Source organism: Tachysurus vachellii, chromosome 13 (assembly GCF_030014155.1).
Source record: "Tachysurus vachellii isolate PV-2020 chromosome 13, HZAU_Pvac_v1, whole genome shotgun sequence".
In the NCBI taxonomy this organism is placed as follows: Eukaryota; Metazoa; Chordata; class Actinopteri; order Siluriformes; family Bagridae; genus Tachysurus; species Tachysurus vachellii.
This window is the reverse complement of record NC_083472.1, coordinates 1592436-1610210: the sequence shown is the minus strand read 5'-3', so window position 1 is coordinate 1610210 and position 17775 is coordinate 1592436. Positions and strand designations below refer to the sequence as shown.

The 17775-nt window shown below is 38.6% G+C and overlaps 1 protein-coding gene across 1 annotated transcript; it reads left to right on the top strand.

Moving 5' to 3' along the window:
* The first annotated feature begins 9625 nt into the window (after positions 1-9625).
* On the top strand, positions 9626-17506 carry uba2 (ubiquitin-like modifier activating enzyme 2). Its single transcript, XM_060885460.1, has 17 exons — positions 9626-9858; positions 11365-11448; positions 11556-11626; positions 11928-11992; positions 12088-12188; positions 12304-12425; positions 12606-12673; positions 12748-12869; positions 13058-13157; positions 13930-14081; positions 14237-14330; positions 14500-14612; positions 14723-14878; positions 15121-15217; positions 16417-16522; positions 16595-16734; positions 16832-17506. Exons 1-17 carry the CDS (start codon positions 9715-9717, stop codon positions 17029-17031), a joined length of 1935 nt encoding a protein of 644 aa, XP_060741443.1. The 5' UTR covers positions 9626-9714; the 3' UTR covers positions 17032-17506.
* The last annotated feature ends 269 nt before the right edge of the window (positions 17507-17775 follow it).

The window sequence follows — 17775 nt, the reverse complement described above, 5'->3', positions numbered from 1 at the left end:
CTTCAACAGCACTGTCTCGACTGGCACCGAGGTGGTGGAATCAACTTCTCTAGAAGTCTGAACAGCATCTTTAAACGACGGGTGAAGACCTTCATCTTCCTGAAACACTTAAACTAGCACTTTTCTCCTGTTTTTTTTTTTATCTGTATATTAAAAAAAACCTGAACCAGTTTTTAGTAGGTATGTACCGATCCGATAATTTGGATCGGTATCGGTGCCGATCCAAGCATTTTGACTGGATCGGGTATTGGTGGTCGATCATTTGGGTGCAAGGTTTACTGTTTATTACATTTTGTGTTGTGTTTCAAGAGTTCTAATTTAAGATTCACTTTAAAATATTGCCTTTTCTTCAGAAAATAAATTAATTTAATAATTGCAGTATATATGGTTTAGATTGTTATACCACTAACTGTTAAAAGTACTGTTTGCTACTGCATTAATACTTTTTTTAAGGTTTCCTGTGTTTTCATTTTTCATCCAGTAATATGGGCATTTTTGTATTTCTTTGCCAGAAACAAATAAATCTTAATAACTAAGCGAGTTGTTTACATTCTTTAGTTTTAAAGGTAGAAAAGATCACACATATCAGGTCGGTATCGGCCGATACTGGCAAACGCTGGAATCGGATCGGAAGAGAAAAAGTGGTATCGGTACATAACTAGTTTGTAGTTGATTGTATCCTAACACTGTAACCTACAGTAGTGAACTAATGTTAATGTATTCATCCATAGAGACTTACAATACAATCACTTTTTACATCTCTCTGGCATTTTAGGAGGGAAAAACTTGCTGAGATGTTGCTGTATACTGTATGCCTGCCCATTGCTGGATGTGGCACTACCTTAGAATTCAAGAACTAGGATTTTGGGTTAGCACTGAATTGTCAGGACACAAAACTTCACAGAATCGTCACTATTTCAACAATTACACACATTTTCATATTCTGTTTACGTGGAGCGTCGGCCATAAGAATCCCTGTAAATGAGCTATTACCACAGAAACGATTATTAATAATGTTCTTTATTATTTATTAATCACCACTTCTGACCAATCAGACTTAAAAAGTATTAAAATCTTTATTAGCAGATAGCTTTGTATGTTTGTATGTGTGTGTGTTGTTATACAGGGTTACACAGTGCTATTTAAAATAAATTAATTAGTCATTAATTAATACAGTTTCATGTTATAAAAGCATGAGATTTTTTTCACTTCATTACTGCATTTTTATACATTATGCATCAACAGTTTGTTCCATTAATAAAGTTTGTCCGATTCGATTTTAGTAGATTTAATTTTTTTTTAGGGGGTTTTCCAGGACACACACCTCGTACTTAGGCCTCGTAACACTGAAACACACAGAGAGACAAACACACAAATCAGCCGAGTCTTATAACAGATCATTCAGAGTGAAATGAGTTAAAGAGTAACACATGTGTGTAACGTCTACAGGCTGATACTCACATGAAGCCTTGATTTGAACAGCGTGAGTCTGTCTTCATCACCTTCAGGATTTCTTTAGAATCAATTTTGCCAGTGTAGAACTTGAAACAGCACGATCCGGTATCAAAGCTTCTAGCTGAGTGAGAAACACACAAGATTAACAGCTCAATTAATCAAAAAATATATATAGTAATGATCCGAATTAATAAACACTTATCTTACCATGTCATATGTTTGATCTATTTTGTTCTTTAAGTGATTCTTCCTTTATTTATTTCACTTGAGGGACATTTAATCATCATGTGACTAGTCATTTAAATACAGTGTAAATATTATAAAATATTATAAAAATGATTTAAATAATAAATGTTTTTATTTTATAAGTATTTAAACTTATATTTTAATTAATTACTTTATTATTAATTGATTTATAAATTATTATTTATATTACTTTATGTTCGTAGCGTATTTATTATACATTAACTATAATTCTTTAAATGTTACTTATTAAATCTTTTTATACAAATAAAATAATTTCTGTTTAATTATAAACAATATTTATTTATTTATTAATTTATTATATAATTATTAATTTTTTTTATTCAGTGTATTCATATATATATATACTGAATTAGCATACTGTGCCTAGATAAAGTGGAGCTCTAACCTCAAAGTGAACATCTACAAGAACAAAAGGTAGGTGTGACTGAAAACTGAGGGAATGTTAAAAACAAAGTAGCATCAAATACTCACTTAATTGTAAATACATCTCTTAATAAACATCAGAGTAAATACCCCATGGTGTGTAGCTACATAAAATACTCACGGATTGCACTAGAGGAAAGTGCCATGATGATGACAAGGCCCAAGCAAAAAGCCACAGAGCTGCTCTTCATGTTCTCAGGAGGTGTTAAATGATCTGCTCTGTTCTCTCTCATTTACTGTGGTCACTTTTTATTATCTCATTATATACATGCATATTTTTTCCTCCACCCACTCAGCATTAAGACATATCTTCTCTCTCTTCATCACACCACCAGGACCAGGAAGTAATAAGGAGGCGTAGTTCTTACTACACCATGAGCATGGTGAGCATGACCTCAGGGCAAATATCCAGAATTCTTAGTACAGTATCTAAATATCTTTCAATTCAATTTATTTGTTTATTTGGAATCTCTCAGTTCAGCACAGACCTGATTGCTGATAAAGACCAGATCATACAGCTGACTGACACAACATTGGTTTAAAGAAGACATGACAGTCTCTGGGTGGCTTCATACACAATAATCAGATGAGACACTGGCTGACCGTGTAGATCAATCCCTGGCGAGGTGACCACCGGGTGACGAGACTCCAGCCGGGGTAGAACATCAGGACTGACGAAGTAGCTCCATAAGAAGAGACGATCAGCCTAGGAACTCGGAACACTGGGAGCTCGGGAGTGACATTTATAGCTTGACTGAGAGAGAGAGAGAGAGAGAGAGAGAGGGAGAGAGAGAGAGAGAGAGAGAGAGAGAGAGAGAGAGAGAGAGAAAGGACAAAATTGTTAGGTATGATTTTAATCAGGTGATGGACAATGTACATTATATATAAAGTGCTGACAGAGACTCCATCAATACTAACTATGACATCATAACTTAAAGACTAGAGCCAGAAGGTGACACAGACATGAGGGTTTCCTGAGATGTAAAGTGTCTCACCACTCCACAGTCTGCAAACCTGAGCGACTTGTGATGGTGTTAAGGAGACAACATCCAGACATCCCAGTTCATCAAACACTCTGTGACCATGAACCCTCCAGATCTGCTCCTTTACCTAAGAAAAGCTATCCATAAAAATCTCGACTAAACAAATGTGTTTTCAGCCTGGACTTAAACACTGAGACTGTGTCTGAGTCCCGAACACTAATGTGGAGTCTGTTCTATAACTGTGGGGTTCTGTAAGAAAAAGCTCTGCCCCCTGCTGGAGACTTTTCTACTTGAGGTACTACCAAATAGCCTGCACCTTTTGATCGAAGTAGTCGTATATCTTTCTGATGCGCTGCTCCTGAAGCCGAACATGTGGTTCACCTGAGACTGGGAACAAGTTTATCCAAGTCTGAAACGTGATGAAACGTGACTGGGTCTTTCAGCATGACAATGATCCCAAACACACCGCCCAGGCAACGAAGGAGTGGCTTTGTAAGAAGCATTTCAAGGTTCTGGAGTGGGGCGTAGCCAGTCTCCAGATCTCAACCCCATAGAAAATCCTTGGAGGGAGTTGAAAATCTGTGTTGCTCAGCGACAGCCCTAAAACATCACTGCTCTAGAGAAGATCTGCATGGAGGAATGGGCCAAACTACCAGCAACAGTGTGTGAAAACCTTGTGGGGACTTAAAGAAAACCTTTGACCGCTGCCATTGCCAACAAAGGGTATATAACAAAGTATTGAGATGAACTTTTTGTTATTGACCAAATACTTATTTTCCACCATAATTTTCAAATAAATTCTTTAAAAATCAGACAATGTGATTTTCTGGATTTCTTTTTTTCTCATTTTGTCTCATAGTTGAAGTGTACCTATGATGAAAATTACAGGCCTCTCATCTTTTTAAGTGGGAGAACTTGCACAATTGGTGGCTGACTAAATACTTTTGTATTACTGTAATATATAATATACTTACTGTATGTGTGGTTAGAGTTGCCGTAAAACCAGATCAAAAGCATTTTGATTCGAGTAGAATTTCCGCTATGCAATTTAGACCTTTACAGCTTTAGTGAAGAGCTCATTTTAATAGAACCGTAATGATTTGTATATTTAATCATATTAAGTAAACATTAGACATTAGACTAGACATCACCAACCACCAAAACAGGGCAGGGTGAAGGTCTCACCAGCTGTTGTTAAAAAAATACTTTAGAGCAGAAATATTGAAGCCATGGCACAAGATCCGAAGCTCTCATCAACAGTAAGAATCAGAAGGCCAGCTTGGGATTCACAAAGAAACACAGAGACGATCCACAAATGTTCTGGAAATACCAAATTGTGAAGAAAGTAAGGATCTGCTCCTGATCTAGAGCATTCAACCTCAGAGGTAGTTCCATGGCTGCTTCTGAAACATTCTCATTAATCTTGATTGATCTGATCTGAATTCAGAAAGTTCTGAAAGTCAGAAATTCAGATCCATCTTGTTATTTTTTGATCTCAAACAAATAACAAATCAAAAACAAAGAGCTGGCTTTGTCGTCCTAATACTTTTGAGGAGACCGATTCATTCATTCATTCATTCATTCATTCATTCATTCATTTTCTACCGCTTATCCGAAATACCTCGGGGAGCGGGGAGCCTGTGAGGCGTCACGGGGATCTGAGGCGTCATCGGGCATCAAGGCAGGATACACCCTGGACAGAGTGCCAACCCATCTCAGGGCACACACACACACTCTCAGTCACTCACACACAATTTTCCAGAGATGCTAATCAACCTACCATGCATGTCTTTGGACCGGGGGAGGAAACCGGAGTACCCGGAGGAAACCCCCGAGGCACGGGGAGAACATGCAAACTCCACACACACAAGGCGGAGGTGGGAATCGAACCCCCAACCCTGTAGGTGTGAGGTGGACGTGATAACCACTAAGCCACCGTGCCCCCCCTACAGTCCCCGAGGAGACTGTAAATAGCAAATTAATCTTGAACCTTTGTTATGATTTTATGTCCTTTATGTGGCAGACGGTAAGAAAAACATCTTTTTATTCCTTTTTGAAAGCCAAGATCATCACCATAAACATCCCCCAAAGTTTTATAGGCTGAGATGATTTTTAAAAAGTGGACCAGATCTCAAATTCTCAAGGGTTTTGGAAAATGAGCATTTGAGATACAGTTGTGTTCTTTACTGAGATCCTTCGATATTTAAGTAGAGTTTGAGATAATATATTGAATTGATCGTTCCTTTCAGCCCTAGGTATTATCCACTTTAATATCCGTGAACGTAAATAAATCTTTTTACTTATCACAGGGATTAATTTGGACTTATTTCAAAGCCCCTTCAATAAAACTGAGCATTAAATGACTAAAACAAATGATGTCTGACGGCAGATTCCCCTCCTCATTGCAGTGAACCACATCAAAGAATGACATTAGATCATAACAAATGAGTCAAACAATAGACCGCTATTGTCACTGACTCATTTAAAAAGAGTCAGTGGATTAAACATTCTGAGATATTTTTATTCATTTATATATCTGTATATATATATATATATATATATATATATATATATATATATATATATATATATATATATATATATCTGTATATATATATATATATATATCTAACATAACCTTGTGCTGCTTTTTTTTACGTTTTTTCTTCTCTTTAGAATCAGAAAAACATTAGAAATGGAGCTTTGTGATATTGTGGAGGGTCCGACAAGGAGAATCTGAACATTTAGTCCCAAATGTCGTCATCGGCGCTCTCGTGCTTTAGCGGATAATCTCACACAGGTACTGTAGGACATTAACACATCCATTTAATCCACAAATCCCCATCCACATAATCCCTACATCATCACGGAGTAACTGTTAAATCTTCTATTGTTTAAAACACTATATGAGGTTATTGAACACTATATGAGGTTATTGAACACTACATGAGGTTATTGAACACTATATGAGGTTATTGAACACTACATGAGGTTATTGAACACTATATGAGGTTATTGAACACTACATGAGGTTATTGAACACTATATGAGGTTATACACTAGTTATTGAATTAATTCACTCCTTGTATTTATATAACGAGCCCTAATCTAGTTCTAACCGCTACAGTTTATCAGAATGTTTTTTGTCGACTTTTAGTATTCTGCCCCGCTTGTAAGCTTCCTTGTATAAGAGTACTAAAAAATGTAATATAATCCAATCCAATCCAATCCAATGTAGACTGCTCATGCATTAGCGAGACCTCTGTGGTTTCCTTTCCTGCTTATCTACTACGCTGCTGTACTGACAGTCTTAGCAAACTGGTTATAATCGACATCTCGCAGATTGTATCAGTTCGTTTTCAGTCTGCAACACAACATGTTTACTGGTTTCTCACTCCACCAAACCCACTTCCTTACTTGGTTAAAAAAAAAAAACCTTTTACTTTTACTTGAGATCACCAATAAAAAATGCTGTATCATGATGAAGACTTGAGAAAATTTGAGGCCTACAGCCAGCTTTAATACTGTAAATATTTTATTAATCCCTGAGTATAGAGCTATAAAAGGAAACTAGGTCATAATTAGCATGCCACCTAAGCATGTAACACTGTTCCCCCATAAAGGGCAGTTGTTTTTTTCCCAGACGTTTTAACCTAATTTTATTCCTTATCTCGTGGAGGATCTAAAGCACACGTACTCATACGCGACAGGTTCTCGGAACTTTATTTTACTCTTGAAACCATTTTGATACACAAGAAGACTCAGACATACTGAACCACACGAAGAACGGAACGAAGCAGACGGAAATGTAAAAACGAGCGACATGCGTAAAAACGATTGTTATGTTAAATACAAACGGAATTGTTTGTATGAACGTTTCGTAATAAATAATTAAAGTCAGCGTGCTGTAGAATCTGCTGCAGTATATACAGTATATTTGAAGACTTTAATTCTAGTTGCCAGGTTTCTGTGACCTCTGAACCACCAACATTGGAAAAACAAATAGCTGTATACGATTTGGAACATGTGACGTTTCTTCTGCCCCCTGGGGGATTTATCTACTGCTCACGTGTCTACTGGAGGAACCACAAGGCGGGTCAAAAGATTCCTGTAAGGAGGAAAAAAAATTTTAATGTTCCAAATACCAGGAAGCATCTTTATTTCGATTTTAAAATAAACGTGGTTTGGTTTCGGTCAGAAAATTGTCATAACTTGTCATAAATATTAAATATGATACAAAATTATATATGTGAACAGTTATATAGTGAAAGTTTATTAAACACTGTAATTAAAAAAAATTATACATTTCTGTATAATCATCATGTCAGGCTTTCTATTTTAAATTTTATTTTAATTCACATTTTATCTTGTAAATTTTTTATCAGAACGTAATGTTAGGGTTTAAACCATGTTAGTTTTATTAAAACAAGTCCAAAGCCACGCAGGAAAGAAAAGGCAGATTCTATCACACGCTACTTCACTATTTTATTTCAGGACTCGGTCATTATCATTTCACCATAATTTGCTGTGTCATCGACTGAAACTTGTAGTCAGTGTGATTCCACGTGGTTTTGATGACCTGCTGCTTGTGAACAGTGAAATATCAAAAAAATGTCACCATCAGACTTCATAATCATTTCATCACTGGAAACCTAATAACGGAGGAATAAATTAAGCGATGTGAATTTACTCTCATGGTCTTTATGACTGTAACACCATTAAAAAGGAATGAATTACATTGACGAGTGACAGGAAGTGACAGGAGGGTTTAATCTAAAGCACATTTAATCTTTCTAAACCTAAATGTAGATACGAGCAAAAATGTGACACGACATCTACATTTAAATCTACGCTTTAACTTAGATTGGTCTTTCTTTTTCCTTTGAGCTTTTTCTTTCTTTGTCATGTTTTATTTGTATTATAATAAAAATTCAATAAATACAATTACAAAAAAATAATAACAAATAAAAAAAATAAATAAATCAACCCGGTTTGGTCCACAGCGCTGTTTAATTGGCTTTTTTACTTCTGATCTGATTAATGCTGAAAATGAATCGGAAACAAAATGAAACGTGTTCACAAGCGTTCAACATCATAAGATAATCTGTTCATCTGATAAATGTGGAGATGGTCGCTTCTAACAGAGCTTCTGTTTAACCTTAACTGATATGATGTTTTAATCCTGTACAGTTTTTAAAGCTAAACTTCAAATCATTTACTGCTAAATGTGCTGCAAAAAACAACTAAGCAATGAATAGATTTTCTTTATTGTTTTGTAGTGATGATATAATTGTTTAATTGTCACGTTTAGGATGTTCTGTGTCTGAAGCTTTGTGGTAAAAGCCGTGCGGGTTTCTGCACCAGCACTTGCACGTAGACAAGATTTTATCTCGATGCAATTTTCTTGTTTATTGTAAATAAAGGCTATATTTAAAAATAATAAATAAAAAATCATGAAAATAAGTTGCAATACATGAATTAATAAAATAAGTCATAACATAAGTCAAACAAAATGAATTCAAATAGTTACGTTATTTGTATAATTTACTTTTACAGTAAGTAAAATGTGGATTTATCTCGAGTGACTGTGAAATCTTTCTAGAAATGATTTGTAGTTACAATAAACAATATTACATTGTCTTAGTACATATACAGAAAATGCAAATTAAATAACTGGTTGACAGTAAAAAAATATATATATTCAAATATAGAATTATATATTTTTATTTCTTTATTTATCATTATTTCATTAAACTGTTATTAATGTGACACTTCCATTCGTCACCACCTGATGGCGACAAACGAGGTTTTTAAAAGTTTATTCGTTTGTTTTATCGCTCGGATAAGCGGTAGAAAATGAATGAATGAATGAATGAATGTTTTATCGCCTCCTGGTGGAACGCGGACGCAACAGCAGGCGCTTGTCTATTTCAATGTGTCATGGTAATCTCGCCCAATATCTGTGTTGATTATTAATTATTATTAATAATTATTAATAATTATTCTAAAATATCACATTGTTATAATGGAGTATTAAGTAGTTAAGGACATTAAGGAGTCTAATCTACATCTAAATACAATTTGGAGATGACGTGTGACCTTTATAGTAAACAGGGCGTGTTTGTGGTTGACTTTATATAACAGAATGCACGACATTGCTAGCTCACTAATCTGCCATCATTTTAATATACAAACACTGTTGCTAAGAGACGGCAGAGAGAACTGGGCGGGGCATACACGAGTCCTGAGGTAAACGCGGCAATTTAATTGGTCGGTATAAATTAACCGTTAAATGGTAAATATATTAACTGGGAATATATTTACTCATATACAGATTTTAACTATTATGCAAGGAACGAGTCAAAACTTTTATATAGTTGCTTTTTTTAATTAAAAATAAAATAAAATAAAATACCCAACGTCGTCCAATGACATGTCGAGATCGACCTTGGTAGCCAATCCTGACACAAGGGGGCGGGATTTACCGGAATACGGGTAGGACATAGCAGTTCCGTCGACTTCTAAGCGGCCGCCGGATCATAACGTGTGAGTTCAGGCGCCAAAACTAAATAAGCCGAAATCAACCATGGAGGTGAAACTAGACGGACCGCTCCGTAAAGAGCTCGCAGACTCGGTGTCGTCCTGCCGGGTGCTGGTTGTTGGAGCCGGTGGTATCGGCTGCGAGCTGCTGAAAAACCTCGTCCTCACCGGCTTTAACAACATCGAAGCCGTAAGTTTCTTTGTGCGGCCTAAAAGCGTGGGTCGCGTCCCAAATCACTCCGAGGGCAACATTTAGGGCACTAGGTCGGGCGCGGACGCCGCGTTTAAGTGCACTAGATAGTGCACTAAAGTAGCGACGACGGCGTTGATTTGGGATTCAACCTAAGTTCAAGTACCAATCACCAAAGAGCTAAAGATTATATAATATAATTCTTTTTTTTTATTAATTACTTCTCACTAAATGTATTTTTTGGTGCTTTAAGCTCTATTTAAAAATGCATATAATATTTGAACTCATTAAAACTCATGTTATTTACTAGCATTAAGCTAGCGGCTAACATGCTAACACCGTGCTAAAGGAACTCATGCGTCGTTTTATTTATTTATTTATCTATTTATTTATTTTATTCTTTCTAAATTTATAGTTGTATTTTAAACCGAACAGTAATAATTTAGTCCTAAACCCGAATGTGAGACGTGTGTGTGCGGGTTTTAACCTCACGGCTAAGCTAACGTGCTAATGCTAATTGCTAGCTGTGGTGTTAAAGTTAAAATTCGGTGTGGATTTGTTTTATTTATCGCGTTTGACCTGATATACAACCTACAGCTCGTGTATTCATGTCAGTCATAATGTAGAAACTAATTGTGTTTGTAATTCAGCACAAAACTCTTGTGTTCTTGTGTAACAGACTGTAGTGAAAGTGTAAAAGCACTAAAGTCACCAATCAGTGTGAAGATGTTTAACTAGTCAAAGTTCAGGGAGAATCTGAGATGTCAGATTTTGTGACGAAGGACTGATATCAGAACCTGAACACTCGCTCACATCACAGCGAATTGTCAGTGATTACGCTTTAAGTTATTAATTATAATGGAAATTTTAGACATTTTACACGTTTATAGTCTGATGTACAGCTGTAGAACATCTCAGAGGAGTTTAATCTTCTGTTCTGCTTTAATTCTGACAGATAAAATGTCTCTCTTTGTCACCGGCGTCTCTCTTTTCTCGCTCTCTCTGAGCATCTTATCGTTTTACAATAAACTTTTTTTTTTTTTACTGAAGACTCTTAAACACTGGGAAACATTTAAAAATGTACTGCAACTGGAAACCTTCCATAAATAAAAATGTGTGTGTGTGATGTGGAAGCTCAGTTGTTAAGGTGTTGGACTACTGATCGGAAGGTCATGGGTTCGTACCCCAGGGACCAAACTGCCACTGCTGGGCCCCTGAGCAAGGCCCTTAACCCTCAATTGCTCAGTTGTAAGTCACTCTGGATTAGGGTGTCTGCTAAATGCCGTAAATATAAATATTACAATTAAATGTCTTCTTAGGAACCGTAACGTATTACAATTGGCTCGTTGGACATAAATAAACCCAGTGACTGTTAGTCTGAGCCGCTGCCTCGAGCCGTGCTGTCGGACATAAATAAAACTTCTGTCCGATCAGATTCGAGGATTCGGCGGTTGAATTGTTGCTAGATTTCAGTATTAAAGTGTTTAATCTGCTGTTTTGCCGCAGATCGACCTGGACACGATTGACGTGAGCAATCTGAACCGACAGTTCCTCTTCCAGAAGAAGCACGTAGGGAAATCCAAAGCGCAGGTACGTCCGTCCGCTCGTCTCTCTCGGTCTGTTTCGGTCTACGGCGCTGCGTTTTGTGCGTTTATTCCGTTTCTGATTTTGTGCCGCTTTATTAATTTTTGTTCCAGGTTGCTAAAGAAAGCGTGCTGCGCTTCTGTCCTTCTGCTAACATCACAGCGTATCATGACAGCATTATGAAGTGAGTCACGAGTTCTTAATAAAACTCAATAAAGATATTTAAAATGTGTTGTTTATTGTTAAGAAACTTGAGCGTTTGTGGCTAAACACTAGCCGTGAATACGAACCCAAATATAAGCGATTTACAGATACAACTGTTCATGTCCAACTTGATAAATGAAGCTGAGGGTTTGTCCAAAACCTTACAAAAAAAAGAACAGGACGGTTTTATTTGTCCTCCTGATCTTTATATTCGTTCGGTGAGATCCGAGTGTTGTGTTTCTGCGATCTTCTTAAAACGCCTTCTCGGGTTTTTTTTACAGTCCAGACTACAATGTAGAATTCTTCAGGAACTTTCAGCTGGTCATGAACGCTCTGGATAACCGAGGTATACAGATTTACCCCCGTTTCACCACAGCGTGTGTGAATTCTCCTCGTTTTGTCATTACCCGGTTTTGATCGTGATTCATTTATCGTGTCCAGCGGCCCGGAATCACGTGAACAGGATGTGTCTGGCAGCAGATGTTCCTCTGATCGAGAGCGGAACCGCGGGATACCTCGGTCAGGTCACCGTCATCAAGAAGGTGAGGCGACGGTTTGTCTTTATCAGGAATTTTCACACCGAGAACGTTTAATTTAATGAGCAACTTATCCTGCATGAGTAGATGTGCACAGTGTAACATTTTGCTTAACCTGCAGGGGGTGACAGAGTGCTACGAGTGTCAACCCAAACCCACACAGAAGACCTTCCCCGGCTGCACCATCCGGAACACTCCGTCCGAACCCATCCACTGCATCGTCTGGGCTAAATACCTCTTTAAGTACGTCTTCTCGTAACACCTTTCGTATAGGTTGTTTCAGCAAGGCAGCAGTGTCTGTGTCCGCTTTAGAGAAACCCGATACACCTGAAGATGCCACCTTTATCGTATGGATCTCATGCTGTGATGCTCTGTTTTGAGTCGAGTTGTCTACAGTGACGATTTGTCTTAATGTTCTCTCAGTCAGCTGTTTGGAGAAGAAGATGCCGATCAGGAAGTGTCTCCTGATACAGCCGACCCAGAGGCTGCGTGTAAGTGACTCCACCGTATCACCGAAACCATGTTCGATATAAAACCGTGGCGTGAGTAAGTTTTGTGTTTTTAGGGAATCTGGAAGAAACGGTAGCACGAGCTCAAGCTTCAGATCAAGATGGAGATATCAAGCGCGTTTCCACTAAAGACTGGGCTCGATCTACAGGCTACGACCCCGTCAAGCTCTTCAACAAGGTGTGAGGAATTATACAAAGTTCTAGCACAGGGTTCAATTTCAATCGCTTTATTTAAAGGTAAACGTTCGGCACGTAACGCATTTTCTCCAGAGTGTCGCTCTAAAGCGCGGTAGAAAAGTTCCGTATATTCTGTTGTGAATATTTCTTGTGAATTTCATGGGCTCACTTTTCTTTACTTTTCCTCAGCTTTTCAAAGATGACATCATGTATCTGTTGACGATGGATAAACTGTGGAAGAAGAGGAAAGCACCCGTGCCTCTGGACTGGTCTGAGGTTCAGCAGCTCGGTGAGAGGTCTTATATTAATCAATCAGCATTTTATATACACATATAATATCTGACGAATCAACCCAAGTTGTCATTTATCACAGGTTATAAATTAAAATTCCAGCTTCAGTTTGTTTTTAGTTTTTTTCCTGTTAACGGCAAAAAAAAAAACTTGTTCAAACTAATAAATATTTGTTACAGTCTATATGGCAAAGAATCTCTAACACACCCATGTCACTCCAGATGTATTCCCTGTTTGCTGTTATATAATAAGCTCCGACTTATTTTGGAAGTCTTTCCGCTAGATGTTGGATTGAGGCTGTGAGGATTTGTGTTCATTCAGCTGCAAGAGCATTAGTGAGGTCAAGCACTAACGGGTGAAGAGGCCTGAGGTTCAGTCAGTGTTCCAGTTCAGTGAGGTTCTTCTATTCCAGCCATAACCTTCACAACCATGTCTTCATGAAGCTGCCTTATGCACCGGAGCGTTGTCATGCTCGTGCTTAAACAGGTTTAGGCTTCTTGGTTCCAGTGAAGTGAAATTATAATAAATTAAACAGACATTCTGTACAATTGTGAGTTCAGATTTGTGGTTAACGGTTTTAGCCATATATGGGTGTGATGTTATGCACTTTTTGCCATATAGTATACTTTATGCCCTAAGACTATGTGTGTGTATGTGTGTGTATGTGTGTGTATGTGTGTGTATGTGTGTGTATGTGTGTGTATGTGTGTGTATGTGTGTGTATGTGTGTGTGTGTGTGTGTGTGTGTGTGTGTGTGTGTGTGCGGTCAGTGAGCAAACAAGACGAGGGGTGTCTCACAGGGCTGAAGGACCAGCAGGTGCTGAGTGTGTCTGGTTACTGTCAGCTCTTCCAGCACAGCGTCAACACACTCCGCTCACAACTGGCAGAGAAAGGCGATGGAGCTGAGCTGGTTTGGGACAAGGTCAGTTAATACACACAAACACACACACACTGATGTATTTGGGATATTGTGATCATCAGTCTCTCTCAAACACACAAACTCTGACCAAACACACACAGTTATTTCTGACTGATACTGTTGCGCTGTTCACGGTAAACACAACTCTCTGTCGTCAGGACGATCCGCCAGCCATGGACTTTGTGACGGCGGCAGCTAACCTGCGTATGCACATCTTCAGCATGAACATGAAGAGTCGTTTCGACGTCAAATGTGAGCGTCCGCTGCGGCGTGTGCTTTCTTTCTCTCTTATCAGTTCACAATAAGTCAATATTTGCTTTTGATGGATCAGATTTCACCTTAGCTTCATTCATCAGGCAGTATGACCTTGGCCTCGGCTCGTCATCCATTTGTGTTCGTGTGCTTGATGTTTCTTTTCTAGCTATGGCCGGAAACATCATCCCAGCCATCGCTACCACTAACGCGGTTATCGCAGGCCTCATCGTGCTGGAGGCGCTCAAGATCCTTAACTCAGACTTCCAGCAGTGTCGTACGGTGAGACGCGTGATTTTATGTATGTAATATATACATATATATATATATATATCCTTGTTCTTTTTTTTCTAGACTTGTTCTTACTCGCACTCGTTTTCTCTCTCTCTCAGATCTTCCTGAACAAACAGCCAAACCCCAGGAAAAAGCTGCTGGTACCCTGTGCGCTAGATCGTCCCAATCCGAATTGCTACGTGTGCGCCATCAAACCCGAAGCCACCATTAAACTCAATGTGCACAATGTCACTGTACAGACTCTACAGGATAAGGTGAGGCTTTATTTTTTTTCCCTGCACAATATGGAGAACATAGATTTAAAAAAATAAAGGTCTAATCCTCGACCTCAGGACAAAAGTACTACATAGATCCTGGGAGCGGAGATTTATGAGCATGGACCTGAATTGTGGGGGTCTAATCATGGTCTACAATAAGACCTTGAGATGATTTTAACTCAGTAATCCTCCTTAATCTGCACATACATAAACATTTTACATACGTGTTTATTCTTCAGATCCTGAAGGAGAAGTTCGGCATGGTGGCACCGGACGTACAGATAGAGGACGGCAAGGGGACGATCCTCATCTCCTCAGAGGAAGGAGAGACCGAAGGTGAGCCTGCGTTTATACCAAGTGATCACCAAATGCCAAATTCTGACATTTAAAGGTGGGGTCTCCGTTGTTTGAAAGCCAATGTTGACATATAAAATCACCAAAACAAACACGCCCCTAACCCAAATGGGTCCCACCCCTGTATCGATAGCTCCGCCCACACATACATGCGTAACCCAGGTGACTACTGGAAAGAAATGTGTCTTTATCATAGCTGAAGTGAAGAACAATACGATTGTAGATAAACAAACAAGCAAAAATGACACACAAGCATAATCATGTAAAGGACAAAGACATATATTAGTTCTGTGTAACAAAACAAAACCAACGTTACTCACCTATCGAGAAGGAAAAAAGCGCCTCGGCGTCTTAAGTAAAGTTGGTCACATATTCACAGATTGAAGTTTCCCGAGTCAATAACTCCTGAGCTAAACACTGTTACTACACAAAACACAGTGAATAATAACACGGTGTTATTTGTGTAGTAACAGTGTTTAGCTCAGGAGTTATTGACTCAGGAAACTCCAATCTGTGAATATGTGACCAACTTCCTGCTCCTTCAGTTCTCTCCAGCGCTGGAAAGATGATCCTATATTAACACGTCCTACTTCTTACCTTATCGTAAGTCTTTCTTCTCTTTCTTTCTTTGTTTTTATCCTCCATGTCAATGTTAAAACCGCTTTCTGCTAATGTCACACATGCGCACTGAACACTCTCTCCGCCCATATCGACAAGCCCCGCCCCTTTCTGCTCATTGGCTACACGTTTGTTTAGATTTTTGTTTTGTTTGTCGTCCCGACTCAGTTTTCCGAAGCATTTCTCAAACAACGGAGACCCCACCTTTAATTTATTTTTTGTTCTGCTACGTTAGTGTTTCTATAGTAACCGTTCATATAGCAGGCACGCCACAACGAACAATTTTTAAAAATTGTTTAATCGGTAAAATGGTGACGTTTTCTGTTAATAGAAGTAGTCTTGAGTACGATGCTTTGTAACAGAACAATACGGTTGTGGTGTAAAATAAATGCCAGTTCAGGGCATGATGTTATTTGGAGGTGTTGATGGTAACAGTAACTAATTCATTACAACACCGTTGCATGTAAACAGCATCTCAGTCACCTACCTGACTCTGTAAGTCAAACTTGGAACCGAACTGCATCCATGAAAATACGAACTTTTTCCTCCCTCTCTGTCTATAGCAAACAACGGCAAGCTTTTATCGGACTTCGGCATTCGAAACGGCAGCCGGCTTCAAGCCGACGATTTCCACCAGGATTACACGCTTCTGGTCAACGTTGTGCACTGGTAAGTGTGTGTGTGTTGAAGAGATTACGTCGGACCTGAGCAGCGCGGCGCTAAAAGCTTTTTTATTTTTAGCGAGGAAATGCCGAAGGATGTTGAGTTTGAAGTTGTGGGCGATGCCCCTGAGAAAGCTCCGCCCACAAGTGCTCCAGAACAAGACAAGAGCATCACCAATGGCAACAAAGACACTGCCCAGCCCTCTACCTCAACAAAAGGTAACAACAAATCTTCAAACCGTACATGCAATGTGTTTAATTTGACATATATTATGAGAGAGCTTTGTTTAAATCCCTGTTTTTAATACGTCTTTAGCTGCGGCCGAAGAGGACGACGTTCTCATCGTAGACTCCGATGAAGAACCTTCCTCCAGCACCATGGACGTTTCCACGGAGACCAGCAACCTGAAGAGGAAGCTCCCAGACACCGACGCGAGCGAAGCGGCGCCCAAACGCAAACGCCTCGACCAGCAGCCGGCCGAAAACGACGAGGATGACCTCATCACTCTAGACTAGCACGTCTTCTCGTCCTCCCTCCACACAGAGGGACCACTGTTTGTATTTTTCATACTGTTCTCATTAACGATCTTGTGTAAATATACGTGTACAAAAACCGCTGAGCGCTTCATCGATGTGTTTTTCTTTCTATTTCTTCGAATTTTACAGCAAAAAAAACAAACAGACTCGGCATTTGTTTAAAAAGGACTATTGTTAGATCGCTGAAATGAGCGTTACGGTTATTCGGGTGTATTTCCTGTTTGGAGGCGTAGAAGGCTGAAGAAAACATGTCACGTATTTTGGTGTGTTTTATCATCGACGTTGAAGACGTTCCATATTTATTATTTTTTATGAACTTGCATAAACACCAGAGGCAGGTGCTGATCTTACAGTATTTTTATTTTGTTCAATCTGTTCCGTAAGCTTTCTCTCCAACATAATGTTGTATCCATGTTTTTTAATACAATTTGATGGCAGTTATTTATTCTCCCTACGAGTTGTCTTGTGTTTTGTTCTGTTCAAACTACTTCGAATAAGTTTGGGTATTAAATACATTATTTTACAGATTTAATAAGTTTTATACAGTGTAGAACACTGGGTTGTTGTGATGTAGCAGAGTCACTGATTACATCCCAAGATGTATTGATTTGCTGTAACAGCACATACCTCAGTTTTGTTGCCCCATTTAGACTGCAGCCATTTTCTAACAATTACAAACAAATACTTATAAATCAGGGGAAGTCGTGGCCTAATGGTTAGAGA

Coding starts and splice junctions, on each gene's coding strand:
- uba2 (XM_060885460.1), top strand. CDS start 9,715: ATGGAGGTGAAACTAGACGGACCGCTCCGTAAAGAGCTCGCAGACTCG. Junction 11,449..11,555: donor TAGGGAAATCCAAAGCGCAG/GTACGTCCGTCC, acceptor TTTTTGTTCCAG/GTTGCTAAAGAAAGCGTGCT. Junction 15,218..16,416: donor AGAGGAAGGAGAGACCGAAG/GTGAGCCTGCGT, acceptor CTCTGTCTATAG/CAAACAACGGCAAGCTTTTA.